Raw genomic sequence first — 19,504 nt, forward strand, 5'->3', positions numbered from 1 at the left:
TAATACAACACTTTTATCATTAATATCCCATAATTCATCCACTGTACAATTTTCGTATGATATTTGTCAAAACAGAATCTTAAATGAATGTAAATCCAAGGCAAACAAGGTAAATTACGATTAAAATTCCATGAATTAAATGCAGAGATATATTTATGACATGTATGAAGAGACTGTTAAAAACGGGGAGCGAAGAAACGTAAACAATGATGTTTCCTATGCAATCTTATAAAAATATTTCTCCGATGAGTTGGATAACCTCCTATTCACTTCGATATTTGTACATGTAACGTATGATCAGAAAGAAATATAGAAAATCTGCTATTATATAGCAAAGTAATTGGAAGTGATTTATTTCTTCTAAATTCTAAAGTGCCCTTACTGCAGTGACGTCAGTTTAGAACTGTTCTACAGTCCTGACTGATTTGGACAGTTCTTCCTAGAACTGATTTAGACAGTTCTACCCTAGAACTGATCCTGACAGTTCTACCTAGAACTGATTTATTCAGTTCTACCTAGAACTGATTCTGACAGTTCTACTTAGGACAGGTTAGAACAGTTCTATGACAGTTCTCCTGACAGTTCTAATGAGAGGTTAGAAGTGATCTCAACTGTACGTACGGACAAGGGTTACACCTAACGTCAACTCCGAAGCGGAGGGGAATTAAAATTTCGGACGTTTTTATATTAAAATTGTGCATACCCGACCTATTCCTGATTATTCCTACGACCCCTATACGACCTGGTCGATCTGGTCTGTTCGAGATCGGGCTGAGATCGTGAATAGTTGATTCGGTCTAGATAGTCAAGTAAAGATCGTATAAAGATCGTGAATTGATCGAAATTTTCGAATAAGTATTCATTTTGTTGTCGGATGAAGTCGTGATGGAGTCGTGAATGGTCGAGTTAAACTCGTGTAAAGTCGGATGGCGGTCGCGTAGAAGTCGTAAACAGACCAGATCAAGAATTTGGTTGAGCTTGGTCGTGGAAATTCGGACAATCGGGATCATCGAGTTGATCTAGTCGGCAGTGTGAACCTAGCTTTAGTCATGGAAATTTGGACACTCGGGAGCATCGAGTTGATCTGATCGGCAGTGTGAACCTAGCTTTACATATTGGCTTGGGTCGTAACGCCGATAAGATGTGTTATTGGCAGTTGTTTTCACCCACGATCGTTGTATTGTTGATATAAAACTTTAATATATATATATATAATTAGTTATCAAAAGTACCAGGATTATAATTTAGTATGTCAGACGCGCGTTTATTCTACATAAGACTCATCAGTGACGCTCATACCAAAATAGTTATAAAGCCAAACAAGTACAAAGTTGACGAGCATTGAGGATTCAAAATTCCAAAAAGTTGTGCCAAATACGGCTAAGGTAATCTATTCCGGAAAAGAAAATCCGTTTCGTCTACATAAGACTCATTAGTATAACAGATATATAAACATGATAAAGGGCTTACAAGTCAAAGTTTACATAAAATTGAGAATGGAAATGGGGAATGTGCCAAAGAGACAACAACCCGATCATAGAAAAAACAACAGCAGAAGGTCACCAACAGGTCTTCAATGTAGCGAGAAATTCCCGCACCCGGAGGCGTCCTTCAACTGGCCCAAGAAACTAAAATTAAAATAATACAAGACTAACAAAGGCCAGAGGCTCCTCACTTGGGACAGGCGCAAAAAACCAGCGGGGTTAAACATGTTTGTGAGATCTGAACCCTCCACCTATACCTCTAGCCAATGTAGAAAAGTAAACGCATAACAATACGCACATTAAAATTCAGTTCAAGAGAAGTCCGAGTCTGATGTCAGAAGATGTAACCAAAGAAAATAAACAAAATGACAATAACACATAAATAACAACAGACTACTAGCAGTTAACTGACTGGCCAGCTCCAGACTTCAATTAAACTGACTGAAAGATTATGATTTCATCATATGAACATCAGGCACAATCCTTCCCGTTAGGGGTTTAGTATCATACCATCATAACATATATGAGAAGAACATAACCCGTTTCATGCCAACAACTGGTTTTTGAATAAATGTGTTTAGTTCCGATGCAAAGACCCTATAAGTGAATCAATATTAACGCCAAAATATGCAATCTTTAATGACCTGACAACAGTATCGTAACTATATCCCTTCTTAATAAGTACTAGAAAACACCCGTGATAACACGGGTCCGTGACTGAATTAAAGTATATAACTATGCGCAAGCCTTATTTTAGTATTAGTATTGTCATCTGATAAAGTCATGTCGATTATAAGATACACAGTTTTTCTCTGCTTTCAAGTCTTTCTGTTTGAACCCGTTGAACTGGAACTTATCAGTTATTGGTAATATTAATTATTTGGAAACAAAAGGTCCTGGAATGGAGTATTTTTTAATCAACAGCATTGTCCTATATAAGTTATAAATAAAGTTGAATTCTTTGCTTTGCTGTTTTACGTCATGCCCACTAACAAATTGAAAACTGTACCTAATAGGTACAGTTTTCAATTTGTTAGTGGGCATAATGGCTATACGCCTTATTTTTAGTATTCGTATTGTTATCTTAGAAAGTCTTACTGATTAAAATACTACAATAGGTAACAATTTGTCAATTAAGTAGTGTCAACCCTGTGGTTATGACCCGTGTATATAGCATATTAGTCCTGAATACAACGTTGGTGGTGCGCCTGTCAGATGCGGACGTGCAGATAAGGTAATAGGTAACAGGTGAATATACTATTGGTATCGGTAGCGGACTCGACCCGGAACTTCTTAATTATTGGCAATATTAATTACGTGGAAAACAAAAGGGCCTGGTGTAGTTTTTAATCTACACCTTTGTGCTATATTTTATATATAAAGTTGAATTCTGTGATTCGTCGTTTTTACGTGATGACGGCTGACAAATTATAAGATACACAGTTTTTCCTCTGCTTTCAAGTCTTTCTGTTTGAACCCGTTGAACTGGAACTTATCAGTTATTGGTAATATTAATTATTTGGAAAACAAAAGGTCCTGGAATGGAGTATTTTTTAATCAACAGCATTGTCCTACAATGTATATAAGTTATATATAAAGTTGAATTCTTTGCTTTGCTGTTTTACGTCATGCCCACTAACAAATTGAAAACTGTACCTATACGCCTTATTTTTAGTCCAGATTTTTAGTATTCAATTGTTGTCTTAGAAAGTCTTACTGATTAAAATACTACAATAGGTAACAATTTTACAATTTAGAAGTGTCGACCCTGTGGTTATGACCCGTGTATATAGCATATTAGTCCTGAATACAACGTTTGGTGGTGCGCCTGTCAGATGCGGAACGTACAGATAAGGTAATAGGTAACAGGTAAATATACTATTGGTATCGGTAGCGGACTCGACCCGGAACTTCTTAATTATTGGCAATATTAATTACGTGGAAAACAAAAGGGCCTGGAGTGGTGTAATTTTTAATCTACACCTTTGTACTATATTAGTTATATATAAAGTTGAATTCTGTGATTCGTCGTTTTTACGTGATGACGGCTAACAAATTGGACCTCGTAATTTTAGTATTATAGATATTCAAAGGTTTTGTTAGTTTTTGAGGTGAATACTGACACCTTTGTGTTTTATAAAGAATATTTCCATAAAAAATTGGATGTGAAATACCTGAACGTATAAGAAGTCTGCATGTTTAGCTATATTTACGAATGATGTCCTTATACCGATGATAAAATTCAGTAAATGTTTTGACTAGTTTGTGATATCGAAAACCCTGGTGTAAGAATTTTTCAGATTTACATAAATTTCTCTCGTTAAAATCTAAAACATTGGTACATACACGAGCGAATCGTACAAGTTGGGATATATAAACACCGTAAGATGGTGACAAGGTAACGTCACCATCTAAAAATGGATAATTAACGATAGGAAATGAAAAATCATCTCTTTTATCATAAATTTTAGTATTCAGCTTTCCGTTAGTGATAAAGATATCAAGATCGAGGAAAGGGCAGTGGTCATTGTTAGTATTAGCTTTATTTAAAGTAAGTTCAACAGGATAAATTTCTTTAATATACATACTGAAGTCGTCATTATTGAGAGCCAAAATATCATCCAAATATCTAAAAGTATTATTAAATTTGTTTATCAGATGTTGTTTCGATGGGTCTTTGTTTATTTTTGTCATAAATTGTTACTCATAGCAATACCAAAACAGGTCCGCAATAAGTGGTGCACAGTTAGGCCCCATTGGAATTCCGATAATCTGACGATATACGAAATCCCCAAAACGAACAGAAATGTTATCTAGTAAAAATTCAAGGGCATATATAGTATCAAAGCATGTCCAATTGACATAGTTTTTTTGTTTATTGCAATTAAAAAATGACCTAAAAGAGTTTGAACATATATATTCACATTCTGACTTTTTAAATGCCCATTTAATTAGGTGTGTGATTTTTTTCTTAATGAGAATGTGAGGCAATGTGGTATACAGGGTAGAAAAATATCAGGTTTTTAATTGTACCAAGTGTGCTGGTAAGAAGAATAGACAATTTAGTAGTGGAACAATGGCTTGAAGACGAAATAAATCTATATTTGTAAGGTGTTTTGTGTAGCTTCGGAAGCCAGTACATAGTTGGGACTTTCATTGTATTTGGCTCTGCTTGTAAAGCGGTAGCTTAAAGTTTATGTTTGTTACAGATGTCGTTTTCTGAAAATGGAGTCAGTTGGAATGTTGGTGAATTGGTGATTTCTTTTTTCTGAACCTCAATGTAAAATTTACGTCAAACAATAATAATATTATTAGCAGCTTTATCGGCCGGGACAAAAACAAATTTCTTGGCTAGTTCTTTTAGTTTATGTTTGATACGAGAAATAGGTTTTTTGTGGTTATTGTTAATAGTAAAATGTTCTTTAAAATGTTGAATACGTATATCAACGATCTTCATTATTGAATTAAAAAAAGAGTCTAAAGATTTTTTGTCAGCTTTTCCCCGTTTTATCCATTTCATACAGTAAGTATGGAGTGAGTCGTGGATGATATTACGACACTCATTCCAATTAATAATTGACGGGGGACGATATTTAAGTCCTTTACTGAGGAATGATTTTAACTCTCGGTCTTGAACGATGTTAAAATCTCTTTCCAATGGTCAATTATACAATGAATTGTTCAAAGTTCGGTAACTCCAGCAGTATAAATATTTTGTTTGGTGATGTTTATGAGAAACATACTAAATAACTTGAGGTTGTGCAATATCAATTGACAGTTCTTTAAAGTTTTACCTTATCGAATAAAACTACTAAGAAATAATGGATGCAAGCTATACTTTATTGTAGTTTTAACTGACAAAAATTCCCAAAATAAACAGGATGGTAAGATTGTTCCATAAACAACACATGTAATCATTCATCCAATTTTCGTCGAAATCATAACAGATCGACAGCAGTAAATTGAAGTTTACCGGAGTCTTCAATGTCAACAAAGACAAAGATGGCGGCAAATATGAATTGACAGCAAACAGGCAGTGTTGAGAAGGGGGTGTAGGTGAGTTCATTTTATCACCACACTCTTCTACATCTAAAGCTTATCATCATGTAGAGCCTGATTATTTTCTTGTCACAGACAGTTACTGGAAATCTCCTTAAAATTACACAATCTGAAGGCCACCTCAAAGATCCAAGGTACCAATTTACCATTATAAACATTAATAATGCTTCAAATCATGACATTATCCTGGTAAACTTCAGAATGAACATCATTTTCAGAAATAAATTATGAATCTCTACAGGACCACCTTGTAAACATTCATGTCATCTTGTTTACCTATCTATGCTACTGATAACCATATCAAATGATATAATCATTAATCCAGACCAAGATACATCAGTTTTCCCATGCGGAACATGTGATGAACCCGTCACATGGGACGAAAAAGGTATTATGTGTGATACCTTTAACCAATGGCATCATGTTTCCTGCCAATCCACGAGCTCCCGAACATACAATATCTTAGCAGACGACAGCTGCATAGCCTGGGATTGTCTAATCTGTGACTGCCCAAATTACAGCCCAGTATGCTTTGAGCTAGTATTGACAACATCAAACTCATTCAGTATCCTGTCTGATACATCACTACAAAGTCCAATTCCATTTGAATGCATCAAACCAATGCATGTATCCACACTAAAGAGAAAGAACCGAAATAATTTACACTCCAAAGCAAAACCAATACCAATCAAGATGCTTACTGTAAATTTTCAGTCCATCAAATCCAAACAAGGACTAGTAAAAACCTAGTTGAAAGTACCAAACCTGACTTTGTCCAAAGTACAGAAACATGGATAGACCCCTCTATAACAGATAATCAGATATTTCCACCGAACTGTAATATATACAGAAACGATCGTAATATACAAGGAGGAGGAGTGCTTATAGCCTTAAATAGCGACCATCTTAGCACACTAGTGCCTGAACTACAAACCAATTGCGAAATAATTGTGTGGAATAAAATAAACCTAGCTAGGAACAAAGATATGTATCTTGCATCATACTACAACCTCAAAACAGCAAACGAAGAAAGCCTTGAAAAACCAGGACTGAGTCTAGAACGGGCAAGTTCAACGAAAAATGCATTCATAGTCGTTGATGGTGACTTCAACCTTCCAGGCTAGAACTGGTTGACAAGAACTCTAAAACCAGACTCTACTTACCAAAATAAACCACTAAAATTTGGCGACATTTTAGACGACAATGGCCTTGTACAACTGTTAGAGGAACCAGCAAGAGGTCGCAATACATTGGACCTAGTGATCACAAACCCATGACGCTTCACTCGTACCAAAGTAATACATGGGTTGTCAGACCATGATATTGTCTTCAGTGAAATAGACACCAAGTCTATATCAAGGAAACAAAAACCCAGTATAATAGAATGTATAGGAAAGCAAATTGGGAAACTATCAAACAGGTAATTAATGTTACTGACCAGAGGGTCAAAGAATTAGCTGCAAATGGGAGTTTAGTGGAGGAACTTTGGTTACTGTTCAAATCCAAGCTTAACCAGAGTGTAAATAATCATATCCTGCATAAAACTGCAAAACAGAAAGATAGCCTCCCCTGGATCACTCCGAATATACGCAAGTTAATCCATCGACGAGACAGACTGTATAAGAAAAAGAAAAAGTGAGTTGATCCAAACATCACCTCCAAATTTAAAAACAAACCCAAGCAAATGGTCCAGAGAGAGCTTCGCAGAGCATACTGGAAATATATTGAGAACATTGTAACACCTAAAGAGGAAAATAATCCATACAGTAGTATGAAACAGTTAACATTAACGTACAGAGAGCAGTGGAGTGTCACCACTGCGAAGTGAGGGACTACTACACTCACATCCAGTAGAACAAACAAACATCCTTAATAAACAGTTGCAATAGGCTTTCTCCACCAAAGATACATACAACCAGCATGAGGTCTCATCTCGATGTCAGATGTCAGGAAGATACCCGTCCGTTGAGGAACTTGCCATAACAGAGAATGGTATATTAAAATTACTTATAAAAATCAATGCAAACAAAGCAGCAGGACCTGACAACATAAGACCAACATTACTGAAAGAACTGGCGAAGGAAATAGCCCCCATACTCACACTGATCTTCTTAACATCAATCGAAACAAGGGATGTACCATCTGACTAGAGGAATGCCAATGTTAGCCCAGTCTTCAAGAAAGGCGAGAGATATAGAGCAGAGAATTACCGACCAATATCTCTGAATTGTATATGCTGCAAACTCATAGAGCACATAATCACAAGCAATTTCATGAACCATACAGATCGCAACCAAATTCTCTACCCATTACAACATGGCTTTCGCTCCAAACGATCTTGTGAAACCCATCTAATTGAATTTGTGGACGATATCATTAAAAAAAAATGAGTGCAGGTAAACATACAGACGTACTAATGATGGATTTCTCTAAAGCTTTCGTTCATAAACTCGAACACTACGGAATCAGAGGTTGGTCAATAGGTGGATTGCTAGCTTCCTTTCACATCGGACACAAGCAGTTGTAGTGGATGGAGGGAGCTCATCACATATTGATGTAGAATCTGGGGTAACCCAATGCTCAGTCCTTGAGCCTTCGTTATTCCTGTTTTACACTAACGACATGCCTGATGGAATTCAATCTACTATTCGCCTATTTGCTGATGACACCATAGCCTACCTTACAATATTAAACTACAAAGATTCCATCGACCTACAAAAGATCTAGATAAATTGGCAATATGGGAAACAAATGGAAAATGGCCTTCCACTCAGACAAGTGCAGTGTACTCACCATCAGCCGGGAAAACAACACCATTGCAACATCATACAAACTACATGGTCACACTTTAGAACCTGTCAAAAGCGCCAAATACCTAGGCTGCACATTCACGTCTGAACTGAAATGGAATGACCATGTTAACAACATCTGCAACATAGCCAATAGAACAATCGGCTTCCTAAAACGAAATCTGAACATCGAATCAACGTTTGTAAAGGAAAGTGCGTACAAAACACTTGTTAGACCAACAACAGAATACGCCAGTCCTGTATGGAATCCATACAATAAAACAGAAATAGACCGACTAGAGATGGTCCAGAGACGTGCAACACGTTATGTGATGAATGAACACCAAAATCGTTCGAGTGTAAGCAAGATGCTAAACCACCTAGAATGGAGATCACTCGAACGAAGACGAAAAGATGCAAGACTAACCATGCTCTTTAAAATAGTAAACGAGAAAATTGCTGTGACAAAGGAAGATCGTTTGATTCCTTCTAAACGATTGTTTAGAAATAGCATGACAGAAGCTTCCAAATTCCAGCAGCATCAAATGATTACCGGAAATTTTCTTTCTTTCCACGAACCATCAAAGATTGGAACAGTCTCCCTCCTGGGGTAGTGTCAGCGCCGTCAGTCGATGCCTTTAAAGCCTCGGTGACAAAGCTGAACTAATTGTGGCCATTATCCGGTAGAAGTAGAAGTAACATGGGTAGGCATTATATTTGATTAATTTTGCCCGAGCGATAAAATGTGAGGGCTAAAATAACACGAATATAATGCCTACCCATGTGAAAACTACAATAAAGTATAGCTTGCATCAATTATTTCGATTCTGATTAGGACAATTAAATTAATTTCTATGTCCGATGTGTATAAGTGTAGATTGTTGTGTATGCTCTTCCGTGTACCTCCCTTTTTTGTTTGTAAACTAGCAAACGACTGGCAATTTTTTTCTTCAGAGGGAGGAATTAAAAAGAGCCAGCATGAACAGTTGTCGTATCTAGGTAAACCCATCCCGAAGCACCTGACATAACCCCAGTTTTTGGTGGGGTTCCTGTTGCTTCGTTTTTAGTTTTCTATGTTGTGTCTTGTGTACTATTAGTTGTCTGTTTGTCTTTTTTTTAAGCCATGACGTTGTCAGTTTATTTTCAATCTACGAGTTTGAATGTCCCTCTGTTATCTTTTGACCCTCTTTTAAAGTCTAATATAAGAAGCAATTTAAATCTTTGATATATATCAATACTTTATCCAAATATGTGAATATGATTATACTTGGCATTTCGAAGAACAAATCTGCCAGGTGCTGCAGCGTATGACGGCGATGCCTCGTTCTGTACCACACCTGCAGCAGCATAAGGACTACAGCCACTTTTAGCTGCACTTGCAAACGTATCATATGCCTCATGGGCATTGAATCTGTGGTAAACAGTCTTATGGTTTGGTCTATGTTGTTGGTGTGATGTGTGGTCAGTGACACCATTGACAACTGTTTTTGCTGCATTCAAATCCATGTGTGACTTTTTCTTGTCTACACTAGCGACAACAATATTTCGGCCACGGTTCCTGAATTTGAGATGTCCACTACATTCATGCTGTAAGTGTTTATCATCTCCAGTAACATCTTTGTAGGCGATGACCAACCAGTCGCGCCAATAATACTTCTTTGCAAGGAAACTGTATAAATGATTGGCGAAGTCATGATTATTCATATTATTAGTTGAGTGATCGAGAGCATATTTGTCGATGTCAGCACCCGACTGGTCGTGATATTTGTTAGCTATCGTTGAGTCTGCATGACTCATTGCAGATCGAATTTGATTCATACGAGATTTCCATTGGCTTGTATGGTACGGTACATTTTTACTTAGGCCTTTCACCTGAAGGTATGCAAGTTCAACTTCTGCTGCACGCAATAGCAATTTCAATATACCAGAACTGAAAGTTCCGCATTTTTTTCTGTCATAAAGTGTGAATTTCATACAAGGAATAAGAAGTCCATCACCAAATACATTTCCAGCATTCAGTACGCCTTCATAAAGCTTAATACCACTATTCTGAAAATCACTCTCGTAATTGGTAATGAATAGAACTTTTTCGCCAGCCAATGCACTGGTTGGCGCACTATACATTTCTCTGTACTTACGATAGACGGCATTAATTTTCTGTTCAAGGTCGCTATACTGAACTTTGACTGTATTCCATTGAATTAACCCTTTAACCTCGGCAAATTGTGAATCAACTTTATCAAATCGACGGTCAATGTCTTTTGCAAGTCGTTGAATAGCAAGTAATTCTGCTGAAGGTCCTGGCTTATTAAAAAATCCAGCAATAAATGACACCAATGGACCTATCACTCCTAGAAAAGGTGCAACATTTTTCGCTAGACTTGACAAAACTTTTGGTATTTCGGTATTATTTTCGAAAAAACTTGCGATTTCTTTGCCTGCATTAAGACCAGCAACAATGTGGTTGGATGTTGTTGACCTAATTTTTCTGGTTTCTTCTGCCAATACAACCACAATACACAAGGCAAGCAATATCAGAACTTTCATCTGTAAAACAATGTACAATGTCAATATCTTATAAATATTTAACTACCAATAATACGACAGCCTGGAAATAATTGGTAATTGTTAATTGGTAATTGGTAATGAATAGAACCTTTTCGCCAGCCAATGCACTGGTTGGCGCACTATACATTTCTTAATTAAGCAATTGAATGGTCAGATACATTTCTATATACATAGCAATGTATATTTACAATTGTAATATAGCCGTAATCATCGTATGCAATTTTTTATTTAGTCACTTAAGTCACATCAAATACTGTACAAGAAAATATCAAATGTAAATTATATATATTTAAAATTTTAAAGATACGATTTTAATAATCTACGCATATACATTATGTAAGTTATATATGAAGATAAATATGTAAGTATTTTAGCGAATGGTACTAACGGGCTATGCCACATATATTAATTATTGTACTCTTATATCGATGCTTTGTGTTTATTGTTTTTATGTTGTTTTGGTTGTTTTGGTTTTTGTGTGTTTCGTACCAATCTATTGAAAGAGGGACGAAAGATACCAAAGGGACAGTCAAACTCATAAATCTAAAACAAACTGACAACACCATGGCTAAAAATGAAAAAGACAAACGGAAAAACAATAGTACACATGACACAACATAGAAAACTAAAGAATAAACAACACGAACCCCACCAAAAACTAGGGGTGATCTCAGGTGCTCCGGAAGGTTAAGCAGATCCTGCTCCACATGTGGCACCCGTCGTGTTGCTTATGTGATTACAAATCCGGTAAATAGTCTAATTCGGTAGGTCACATTCATGAAAGGGAAGGGGATTGTAGTTACGACGTAAGGAACATATTTGATATCATTTGTGAAACGGTCATTCCATAACGGTCAACCAACTCGTGATTAAACCATCTGCTACTGATTTGTACAGTTTACTCTTATGTTGTGCTGTTACATCCCTTCTGTTTTAGGTAAGGTGAAAGGTTTAACGATAATAACCACGTTTCAGCCCACCACATTCTTGACGTGCCTCTCCAAAGTCGGGAGCCTGTATTTCATCGGTTGTATTTGTTTCATGTGTGCCACATTCTTGACGTGCTTGTCCAAAGTCAGGAGCCTGTAGTTCATCGGTTGTATTTGTTTCATGTCTGCCAGATTTGTTTTTCGTAAATTGTATTGTTTCTCGATTAGGTTATTTCACATTCATGTCGGGGGCTTTAATATCTGACTATACGGTATAGGTTTTTCTCATTATTGAAGGTCGTTCGATGACCTATAATTGTTATATCATCATCATTTGAGTTCTGGTGGACAGTTGTTCCAATTACAATCATACCACATCTCCATATTTTTATATAATATTATGTAGCGTTTTTACAAATTAACGAAACTTAATAAACACAATTCACGCATGAATTAATGTTAAACCTATTTGAACCCTATTCAAAAATACTTTTGGCAAAAGTGCCACATATAGAGTTGAATATGTGGATAATTGTCTCAATTATATGAATGAAAAGTAAATTGTATGCTACTTGCAAGCATTTTACCCCAACTTTTTAATTTGTTGTTCTTTATTTCATTTATGTTTCATTAGATAAATTAGTTGTTATTATAATAAAAATAATTATACTAGCAATTATATGTTTCGTGAAACAAAAATGTTTTTAGCTGCATTTCCTTAAATTCAAAAGTATATTGTCGAATAGCCACCGAGGTTGAAATTGGAGCTATTAAGGTTCTAGTTCAGTTAATTATTGTAATACATTAAACTGTATTGTTTTTTAACTGTAAGAATTGTCATATAATTTGACAGGAGGAACGACCAATTCCCTTAAATTTATTCACACCATGGCCATTTTCAAAATATTATTTTCATTCTCAAAACTGAAATTTGATGAGATTTTGCAAATGTTTATATCAATTCGCAAAATGAATTAGAGACCTTTTCAAACCAAAAAACGTAATTCATTTGAAACGAAAAATATGCATTACTTTTTAGTAAATTCAATGTGGTTCCTATTTTCCCTAAATACCGTGTTTTACAAAACAAGAAAAATTCGCATTTGTACATAAAAAGTTTCATAAAAAAGAAATATTGTTCTTTAAAATAACTTCATTTTGTTGTCAGTAACAACATATTAAAATTTTAAAAGCTTTGGTTGAATGGTTCATGAGTAAATGCACGGACAACATTTGGTTGCCGCCCGCCCGACCGACCGCCCGACTGCCCGCCGTACATCCCCAAATCAATAACCGACATTTTTGTCACAACATTCCGGTTAAAAATACCGAACTCAGGGGAAAATTCAAAACGGAAAGTCCCCTATAGTTATAATTTATATTGAAGTAATGTCACTAGAGATAAAGGACATAAAGGATAAAGATACAGTCTGCCTCATATCTTGACTTACATCTAGAAATTGACAATGAGGGTCGGTTGAAAACAAAACTTTACGACAAAAGAGATGATTTCAGCTTCTCATTTGTGAACTTTCCATTTCTGTGTAGCAACATTCCAGCAGCGCCTGAATATGTAGTATATACGTAGTGATACGATATTCCCGGGCTTGTATTTCCTACCATGATTTCCTTGATAGAGGGTTGCTGCTCACTAGGAAGCTATTAAACCAAGAGTTTTAAAATGGTGAAGTTGAAATCACTCCTTCGTAAAGTTTATGGACGCCATCACGAGTTGGTTGACCGTTATTGAATATCCGTTTCACAGGTGATAGCGGATATGTTCCATATGTCGTTACTACAATCCCGTTCCATTTTCACGAATGTGACCTACCGAATTAGACTTAATACCGGCTTTGTAGTAACACGATCAACACGACGGGTGCCACATATGGAACAGAATATGCTTACCCTTCCGGAGCACATGAGATCACCCCCAGTTTTTAGTGGGGTTTGTTTTGCTTAGTCTTTATTTTTCTTTGTTGTGTTTTGTGTACTATTGTTTGTCTTTTTTTTCTTTTTTAGTCATGACGCTGGCAGTTTATTTTCGATTTATGAGTTTGAATGTCCCTCTGGTATCTTTCGCCCCTCTTTTATGTTTTTATGTGGAATGATTATCAATACCACCAACTTAATAAAGTAAATCATGTTGCTAGGAGGAAGCAATAGCAGTATATCGATTGTTCAAAACTCGTAAATCCATTTTGTATAAACCATTTAAAATGATTTAAAAAAAAAATTGAGAGAATCGCATGAACAACTAAAGAAGTGATAGCGGTTGGCCTGTCAGCGTGTTCCGAATTCCCAACGCATTTTAAAATCAAAGACCTACAGACTCAAATTTATTGGCAAGCAAATAATAAAATGAATAACACATCGATACCATACAAAGTGACATTATAAATATGTTTGAGATTTCGTTTGACCTACTGAATTTAGGTTTTTAGCAAACTGTTGGCATTCAACTGAGAGCAAAACGGACATTTTTGTTTTTGTTTTTGTAAATTTTCCATTTGAATGTAGCAAGGTTGGAGTACCACTTTCACACAGAATATATATATATTTCAGTAAATTTAAAGTATTCCACAGCTATTGTTTCTCAAGATCAAATCAAGGGAAACTTACATTGAAAACGAAATTTAAGTTAATTTATATATATTTATATATATATATATGTATATAATAAATCCTCCATACTAAAATTTCTTAAAAGATAATATATATTCTAAACAAACCTTGATGCTTGCTGTTCATTTGATACTGTAAACGAAATTCAGGATTTATTTTATTATAGTTATCAATCGTGTTCATGTGTTAAGGTTATCAAATAGTTTAAATGTGAAATAGAACGAATTTTACATCTGTTTAAAGAACATGTACTTAAAACCAAGGGTAATGAGACACATACCTATATATAAATACCACGCAACGGCTTCCATCAATGTTTGTAAACTACATCGTTTGAGTCAAACCTTTTCTATTTGCGCACTGACTGAATACCGTACTTTGACCTATAATGGTTTTCATTTTTATTTATTTTTTTACTTGGATTGAGAGTTGTCTCATTGGCACTCATACCACATCTTCTTATATCTATTTACAAAACAAAAAATTCTTACTTAAAATCTAAAAAAATGTAGATTATGAAATGTTGCATGCTTTGCATACTTAAACAGGAAGCTTAATACCAAAATTTACGATAAGAGATGGTTTTCATTTCCTATTGTTAATTATCCATTTCAAAATGGTGACTTTTCCTTGTCACCATCTTATGGTGTTTATATTTCTCAACTTGTTCGATTCGACCTTGTATGTAACACCGTATTTGTTTTTAACAAAAGAAATCTCTATATTACTGAAAAAACTATTACACCAGGGTTTTCGATATCACAAACTGGTCAAAACAGTTACTAAATTTTATCATCGGTACAAAAACATCATTCGTAAATATAAATCAACATGAAGACATCTTATATGTTCAGGTATTTTACATCCAATCTTTTATTGTTATATTCTATACAAATATCAAAAATGTCGTCATTCACCTCAAAAGCTAACCAAACCTTTAAACAGACTTATTTGGAAGGGATATAGTTACAATACTGTTGTCAGGTCATTAAAGATGGCATATTTTGAAATGAATATTTATTCACTCATACGGTCTTTGCATCAGAAATCAACACATTTATTTTAAAACCAGTTTTTTGCATTATACGGGTTATGTTCTTCCCATATATTTTATGATGGTATACTACTTAACCCTTAACGAGAGGGATTGTGCTTGATTTTCATATGATGAAAACATAATCTTCCAATCAGTTTAATTGAGGTCTGGAGCTGGCATGTCAGTAACTGCTAGTAGTCCTTTGTTAATTTATGTATTAATGTCATTTTGCTTAGTTTCTTCTGTTACCTATTCTGACAACAGTGTAACTAACACCTAAATGAATGACCAAAAAGTCCGCAAGATCTGTTGGCCATGATTTAGGGGTTTTTTGTACGCCTGATTTGGCCTGTGTCCCACCCGTTACAGTGTGTTTTGGCAATTATCCAATTAAATCTTTACGGCTTTTTTCAGCAGTCGATTCTTTGGCTTTCAGTATATGGTAAACATTTATGGAATGAATCTCTTTGCCATGGCATTCGACGACTTGATTAGCAGTTGACGTTACGGCAGTAAAAAGTCAGGAATTTCGTCACCAAAACTTACTTTAAACAGTTACTTAATTCTTTCGTAGACACAAAGTTTGATAAGTTAATTTGGCTGTAAACTTATTAAAACCGGTATTTCACATTTTAAAGTTTACGATAATATTGTACTAAAAGCGCGGAATCACTATGTGATTCGTGTAAACTCGTCGACCCTTTAAACACAATTATTAGTTAAGGTTATCTTATTAATGTTGTGTCAAGATCTCTGAAAAGTGTTTACATTGGCACTATAGTGACTTACAAGATTTTGTCAGGCAGATGACCTTAAAACAATGGTATTGAATTTTGATATCCAAAAATAGGCAGATCAGACATATTTCGACTTCATTTACTGCCTACTTTTGTTTTGGATTAATTGTAATTATAACCTAATAATGAGACTGAAAAATGTGGGTTTTTTTTTTTAAAGATAAACAATAATAAAAAATGATAAAAAATAATTCATTTACTCTATGTGTGGAAAATTTAGTGAACTACAAGAAGTGGCAATTCTTACCTTTCATATTGATAAAAAATAATATGGACTCGTCCAGTTTCTAGTTTGAATGTCATTTAAGTTACTGTACACATTCATGCACGTTCTGATTTAATCAATAAACATGTATGAAAAATATGGAACGCCACAGCTGTCTTTTGTGGAACTCTGATATTACTTTATTTGGTTTTATTATAACTTAATGATAATTTGTCTTTACTTAATATGGTTTTGACGTTACGTAATGATGTTTCAATATAACTCAATATGGAATAGTCATAACTTAATGGTATTTCGATATTACACGATATGGTTTCGTATTGACTTGATATAGTTTTGTCATTACTTAATATGGTTTTGCCATTACTCCTATACCGAAAATTCGCCCTTTTAAAACATTTAATGTTTTGCAAATAATTAAAGATCAATAAAAACCTTTGTGTAACCCATATCATAAAATAACAATATATAGTTAGACTTTGAGATAGGGTTCAATTATAATGCTGAAAAAACATGTTAGTCTTCGAGAACATAATTTATTTATATTAGTTGTGGGCTTTGATTTAGCTGTCAGTTAATAGTACTGTGGTACTCTTATATCGGTGCTTTGGGTTTATTGTTTTTATGTTACTTTTTTTTGGGGGGGGTGGGGGGGGGAGGGGGCTGTTGTACCGATTTTTTTTAGTTAAACCATCTGCACCTGATTTTTACAGGTTTTTTTTATTGTTGTGCTGTTATACCCCTGTGTCAGGTTAGGTGCAGAGTTGGACGAAAATAAACATGTTTAACCCCGCCACATTCTTTTCATGCCTGTGCCGAGTTAGGAGCTGGTTATTCAGAGGTTGTATTTTTCGTAAATTGTATTGTAACTGGATTAATTTATTTAAAATTCATGTCGGGACCTTTTATAGCTGACTATATGGTATACGTTTTTTCACTGGTGAAGGCTATACGGTGACCTGTAATTGCTTATATCGTTAAAATTTGAACTCTCATGGACAGATTCCTATAGTAATTATACCACATCTCCATATTTTTATGTACTAGTATGTAGCTTTTTTCTAAATCAACTAAAGGAATAGAAACAATTCACGCCTGGATTAAATGCTTAACCTTTTTGAACTCTTTTCAAAAATGCTTTTAGCAAAAGTGCCGCATATCCAGTTGAATTCGAGGATAATTGTCTCAATTGTATGAATGAAAAGAAAATTGTATGCTACTTGCACACATTTTTATCCAAACTTTTTTAATTTGTTATACCCTATTTCATTTGTGTTTTCATTAGATAAAATAGTTGTTATAAAAATTTCATTTTCCTTGACACAAAAATGTTCTTCAGCTGCATTTCCTTACATTAAAAGCAATTGTCGATTTGCCACCGAGTTGAAACTTTAATGGTTCTAGTTCAGTTAATTGTCATATAATTTGACAGGAGGAACAGCCATTTTCAAAACTGAAAAATGACCAGAATTTGCAAATGTTTATATCAATTCAAACTAGAGGCTCTAAAGAGCCTGTGTCGCTCACCTTGGTATATGTTCATATTAAACAAAGGTCAAAGATGGATTCATGACAAAATTGTGAATTGGTGATGATGATGTGTTTGTAGATCTTACTTTACTGAACATTCTTGCTGCTTACAATTATCTCTATCTATAATGAACTTGACCCAGTAGTCACAGTGGAAAATAATTTGTAAAAATTTACAAAAATTTACATTATTTATGAAAATTGTTAAAAATTGACAATAAAGGGCATTACTCTTTCAGGGGTCAATTGACCATTTTTATCATGTTGACTTATTCGTAGGTCTTACTTTGCTGTATATTATTGTTGTTTACACTTTTTCTATATCTATAATAATATTCAAGATAATAACTAAAAGCTGTAAAATTTTCTTAAAATTACTAATTCAGGGGCAGCGACCCAACAACAGGCCTAGGTTGCCTGATTGGTCTGAAAATTACAAGGCAGATGGATCTTGACCTAATGAACAATTATATCCGCCTCAGATTTGCACTAAATGCTTTGGTTTCAGAGATTTGAGCCAAAAGCTGCATTTTACCGTATGTACTATTTTAGAAATGTCGGCCATTTTGGTTCGCTGGCCAGGTCATCGGACACGTTTTTAAACTAGATACCCTAATGATGATTATGGACAAGTTTAATTCAATTTATCTTAGTAGTTTCAAAGGAGAAGATTTTTGTAAAAGATTACAAAAATTTATGAAAAATTGTCAAAAGTTGACTATAAAGGGCAATGACTCCTTAATGGGTCAACTGACCATTTTGGTCATGTTGACTTATTTGTGGATCTTACATTACTGAACATTATTTCAGTTTACAGTTTATCTCTATCTATAATAATATTCAAGATAATAACAAAAAACGGCAAAATTTTCTTAAAATTACCAATACAGGGGCATCAACCCAACAACGGTTGCCAATTCATCTGAAAATTCAGGTCAGATAGATCTTGGCCTGATTAACAATTTTAACCCCATGTCAGATTTGCTCTAAATGCTTTTGTTTCAAAGATAAAAGCCAAAATCTATATTTTACCCCTATGTTCTATGTTTAGCCATGGCGGCCATACCGAGTGATAATCGAGAATTCGAGTAACAAGTGAAACCCTTCTTTTTACCATTTGTTTTGCATAGTTGTTAAAAGGATGCAAAAGATGCAAACAAATGCTGTTTCATTTTGATACAATTTGCCTTAAAATAAAACAATTTTATATGAAGATATCATAAATTTAATGGAAAATAGTTGAAGGACACCTCCGGGTGCGGGAATTTCTCGCTACATTGAAGACCTGTTGGTGACCTTCTGCTGTTGTTTTTTTCTATGGTCGGGTTGTTGTCTCTTTGGCACATTCCCCATTTCCATTCTCAATTTTAAGTATAGTTAAATTTAGGACTAAAACAATAACACGACCATTTCTTTGTATGTTGCATTGCGAATATAAAAAATCAGGAAATTCGCGTTATC

At 34.8% G+C, this 19,504-nt stretch overlaps 1 protein-coding gene across 1 annotated transcript; it reads right to left on the reverse strand.

The window, feature by feature from the left end:
- Positions 1-9,544: 9,544 nt before the first annotated feature.
- Positions 9,545-14,646, reverse strand: LOC139490512 (uncharacterized). Its single transcript, XM_071277298.1, has 2 exons — positions 14,562-14,646; positions 9,545-10,879 (listed from the first exon to the last, which is right to left on the reverse strand). Exon 2 carries the CDS (start codon positions 10,877-10,879, stop codon positions 9,572-9,574), a length of 1,308 nt encoding a protein of 435 aa, XP_071133399.1. The 5' UTR covers positions 14,562-14,646; the 3' UTR covers positions 9,545-9,571.
- Between the last annotated feature and the right edge of the window lie 4,858 nt (positions 14,647-19,504).

The sequence above is a fragment of the Mytilus edulis genome, chromosome 1 (genome assembly GCF_963676685.1).
Source record: "Mytilus edulis chromosome 1, xbMytEdul2.2, whole genome shotgun sequence".
Lineage (NCBI taxonomy): Eukaryota > Metazoa > Mollusca > Bivalvia > Mytilida > Mytilidae > Mytilus > Mytilus edulis.